Source organism: Saprolegnia diclina (assembly GCF_000281045.1).
Source record: "Saprolegnia diclina VS20 unplaced genomic scaffold supercont1.9, whole genome shotgun sequence".
In the NCBI taxonomy this organism is placed as follows: domain Eukaryota; phylum Oomycota; class Saprolegniomycetes; order Saprolegniales; family Saprolegniaceae; genus Saprolegnia; species Saprolegnia diclina.
Window position 1 is genome coordinate 1,073,402 of NW_008246076.1, and position 4,524 is coordinate 1,077,925.

At 57.3% G+C, this 4,524-nt stretch overlaps 2 protein-coding genes across 2 annotated transcripts; both read right to left on the reverse strand.

The window, feature by feature from the left end:
• Positions 1-1,131: 1,131 nt before the first annotated feature.
• Positions 1,132-2,088, reverse strand: SDRG_03993 (hypothetical protein; the record flags this gene model as incomplete). The annotated part of the gene is made up of 1 exon (XM_008609643.1): positions 1,132-2,088. The coding sequence occupies one exon, from the start codon at positions 2,086-2,088 to the stop codon at positions 1,132-1,134; it is 957 nt and encodes a 318-aa protein (XP_008607865.1).
• Positions 2,089-2,565: 477 nt separating this feature from the next.
• SDRG_03994 (hypothetical protein) lies at positions 2,566-4,486 on the reverse strand (the record flags this gene model as incomplete). The annotated part of the gene is made up of 1 exon (XM_008609644.1): positions 2,566-4,486. The coding sequence occupies one exon, from the start codon at positions 4,484-4,486 to the stop codon at positions 2,579-2,581; it is 1,908 nt and encodes a 635-aa protein (XP_008607866.1). The 3' UTR covers positions 2,566-2,578.
• Between the last annotated feature and the right edge of the window lie 38 nt (positions 4,487-4,524).

Sequence of the window (4,524 nt, forward strand, 5' to 3'; positions counted from 1 at the left end):
TGGACAATAGTACGCAGGCACAGCACCAGCCCGATCGGCCCTCCACCAACACGTACATGTACCTCAGGACCCTAATCCTACTCCTACCTTACCTGTCGCAACCAGGGCTACATAATATGTACCCCTGGTCGCAGCAGAGCACACATGCACAATGCCACAATACCAAGATTGATGAGCTGATACATTGATAGACTGATAAGTTGATAGAATGATCGAGTGCCAGATAACGCACAACTTTGCGTGCTCATACTGCGAGAACCGCAATCGCGTCTGCCGGGTGGGCGACATGCTGTCGTAGTGCTTGCGATGCAGACGCGTCGAGCTACAAGAGATGGAGGTCGTGCGTCGTTACCAAGTACGCGATCGCGTCAAAGTGGAGGTGGTGACGGTAGCCCAAAACGCCCGACTCGGGACGTTGGCGCAGAGCCACTGGAGAAGCGCAAGCTTTTTTTGGGCTGCAGCTACACGAACGTCATGTCATCTGAACTCTAAGGGAAACGACGTCCGCACTGCTGCTTGCCAGCTGCGCATGCCGGGCCGTGAAGGTGGAGATACCGCCGTGCTCCAAGAGGTCCTGCACAGTGCAGAGTCGATCGGCGCGTAGTGCTATTAGTTTCAATCTCGAGAGGACCGGACTGTCATCGCTCTCAAATGCAAAAGGAAGCAAGTTGATGTGGCCACCGAGACAGGTCACGACGGCAAGGCGGTAAACAGAGCCAAACATGCTAGAAACATGCCGTCGAGATCGAAGAAGTGGCCGTTGTCGAAGTGCACGCCGTGACGTCGGCGTACTAGTACTCGCGTTGCAAATGACGGTGCTTGCAGGCGCAGTCGGTCCAGACCCGATATGCAGAGACCACCAGCGTTGGCTGCTAATCGAATGGCGCGCTTCACGCGGCAGCCGCCATCGTCGTGCGTCTCAGCAAACGGTTCAAAGGGCCATTATCCAAGCTGTGGCTATCAGGCTCTGGGGCGAGCTTCAGTAAGCTGGGTGCAAAGCTGGGTCGGCGGGTAGCTGGCGAAGAGGGATACTACAGTACGTTGCGAATACTTGGATAGATGGATGGATTGGTGGATACTGCATAAGATCTTCGAGCAACCTTATCTTGGCGAGCCGCGACACATGGCGCGCTACTTCCGCAACCGTGTATCCCGAACGGGCAAATCTTTGGCGATGCGCTTGCGACGTCGTTGCACCCGCGCAGCTTCGGCTGGCGTCAGATGAAACTCGGGTGCCGCTGCAAAGTGCGCGATCACGTCATCTCGGAGGTTGGCAGCAGCGATCTGGAGGGCCATGAGCCAATACGTTTGGTCGTGGCACGTGGTGCAGAGCCGCTGAAGAAGCACAAGTTGGTTCTGGATGACCCCTTCTCGGAATGCCTCTGCCACCATGCTCCCAGCGCTGTTTTCCAAGAGAAAAACCACGAGGTCGACGCTGCCGCTCGTGACGGCATGCCGGACATCGTCGGCCGTGAAGACGAAGATCACACTCCGGGCCAAAAACTCCTGTGCAATGCAGGCTCGGCCGGCGCGCAGGGCAATCGCTAGCAACGTCGACGGATATGGAATGACGTCGTGCTTCAAGGCTCGTCGAAGCAAGTCGACGTGGCCACCGAGACAGGCAGCGACGGCAAGGTGCCACAAGTGACCGACCACGCACAATTTGCGGTGGTCCAAGCTTATCGGACCGCGAATGCGGTCATACTCGTAGCACACGTCCCATGCATCGGCGTACGACCGCTGCAAATGCCGGTGCTGGCCAATGCAGCGCGTCCATTTTCCGAAAACAAGATGCCAGGAATCGACCGTGAAGAACATCATCTTCGTCGCCATGAGCTCGCGCAAGAGATCGACCCGGCCATACTCGAGCGCGTAGCTAAAGACGAGCGACGGGCACAGCTCATGGATGAAGCGCAAGCCGACGCGATCGAGCCACGGTGCCATGACTGCGTGTACAGGCCCGAGGTCGCCGTTCGCCGGGTTGTGGCCAAGGCGCGTGAGGACGCAGACGTCTAGGTTGACGCCCGCTTGGTAGGCAGTGATGAGCGACAGGAGCGGCGCGCTCGCGAGGACGTCGCGGTAGCCCATGTTCGTCGCGCGGCTGCAACCGATTTGAAATGACCACAAGTGGTAAAATGAGTATAAAACATGTTTGGAACATGTTTACATATATCTTGTTTCCTCGACGCCAGGGACCACTTTATATTGGACACTGTACGAAGGTTGTCTAGCTCGTGGTAGACACTAGGTCAATATTATAAATACGAGGGTACACTGTAGCTGTGTCCTCGCGTTCCGTCCGAGCAGAGATCACCCCGGCTCTGGGAACCCCAGCCCTAATCTGGCATTTCAAGCATGTCATACTCTGCAACGTGGTAGTTTGTTCTCCATCGTTCGATGTGGATGATATATCAATGACTAGGGTTATGCATAGCTTATATTTTTCGATTGATCATGCTAGCATGACAGTATTGTGTACACTGATGGTCATAGGCGTTCTCGCTCCCACGGTGCCGTCCAGGGTTACTACCGTCGACAGAGCTCCATGGCGCTGTATATATTGGACAAAAAACGTCCATTATAGTCGGCTGATCGGGATCGCGCGCTGAAAGCGGCGACTATCGCCATCGTCGTGCGTCGTCGCAAACTCGACGAACGGTCGCGTCACGAGCCGCCACGTCTTGATGTCCAACACGTACCAAAGCGACTTGTGGCGCCACGCGAGGAGCCCGGTCATGATGGCCGACGTCGTATCGAGAAAGTACTCGTTGCCGAATTTCCAGCGGTCCAGGCGAAGCATATAAATGCTATGCGCATTGAGCGCCGCCGACACGAGCTCGATCGGGGCCAGTTGTGGCCAGCGCCAGCGGTCCAGCGCAAAACAGCCAAGAATGCTGGCGGTTGAGAGCCCCATGAGGATGTAAACGCGATGTATGGACCCGATCGCCACGTTGGCACTGATGCAATCGACGCGATCGTCCATATTGATCGCGTTGCAGCGCCGCGCAACGTGAAACACGGGCGATACAGGCAAGAGAAACGTGGAGATGGCCCCGATCGTCAACGCGGCATTGGCACTTTTGAACGCATATGTGGACGTATACTGCAGCGTGAAGCAACTCAAAACGTCATTGAGTACATAGACGAGCCACGTGACCTCGGCTGCGGCCAGAACCGTCTTGTACCAAGGAAGTGGTGGTGAGATGGCGTAGGTCACCGCGCCGGCACCGCGTACAAGCGTGAGTGGCGCCGTGTTGAGCAGCACGAGAGCCGTGATGCTGCGCAATAGCAAGAGCGGGCGGCCAACCCAGACGAGGCCCACGAGCCGGTTGACGCACAAGAGGTTGAAGCCTTCCACCTGCCCGCGCGACACGACGAGCGTATGGCACGCGCCCAGACCAACCACACCAATGAGCACAAGGGTGACATACAGACAACCGAGCTGAAGTAGCCACGTAAACGTCCACGGTACGGCGATCGGGCTTGGCGGCATGGCCAAGAGCGGGCTCACCGAGGACAATAATGTCATCTCGCCGGCGTCGCCAAGAAAACGCACCACTTCGCGTCGACCCGTGGCCCATTCGTACAGAAAATGGTAGCCATAGAAGGACCACGCCATGTCGCTGCGCGGAAAGAGAGCCGTGGTAAAGAGAGAAAGATCGTGTGTCGCCGACGTCACAAACTGCACCGCGCTCACGTTGAGCGCTTGGACATCTGCAAACGCGGCGACAGCCGCCGCTGTTGCTTCGGTAAACACACCAGCCTGCGTCTGAGTTACGTAGGTCCAAAAGGCAACGTGGTCGGCGGCGCAACTCGGTGACGCGAGCGTGTCGAGCGCGCAAATGCGGTTGAAATTCACAGTGTGGGCGTAAATTGCGTGCATACCGAGGATCGAAGTGACGACGTGGCGTGCGGTTGGGTACAAGAGCTCCAACTGCAAGCTATGGCACAGCTTGTCGGCGCCAAACCCCCCGTACAGGCCGCCGTACGACGGGTACGGCGCGACGTCGTTGCCACAAAAAATGTTGCCGCACGTGACATGGGCGGTTCCATTTGCCAGCAGCGCGGGGGGTATCTGCTGGAGGACGTCCCGCACTCGCAACTCTGAGAACGCCGCAGCATCGACATGCAGAACGTGGGCCAGCGCGGTGGCAGCCCGCTTGACAAAGAATGTAGCCGATGCCGGGCACGGTATCACAAACATATCGATGCTGTTGAAGGGCCCGACGGCCGACGCAACGAGCTGCAACCCCAACGAGAGAGGACTCGGCAACGTCCGATTCTCCGTCAGCACAGACATACTCGACCAGTTGGCAAAAGCAAATTGGGGACTCGACCGGAGCAAACTACAGCCGCCAATGGTTGTGGTATTCGTCGCACCGATGGCCCAGAGATCACTTGCGAATGACCAGTACATGCGAAACGACGTCTCTTGATCGCGGTGCGTCGTCGGAGCAATGTGCCCGAGCGGCAGCGCGTACGTCATACCCAAAGCATTTGTGATGGTAAACCCGTCGCTCCACC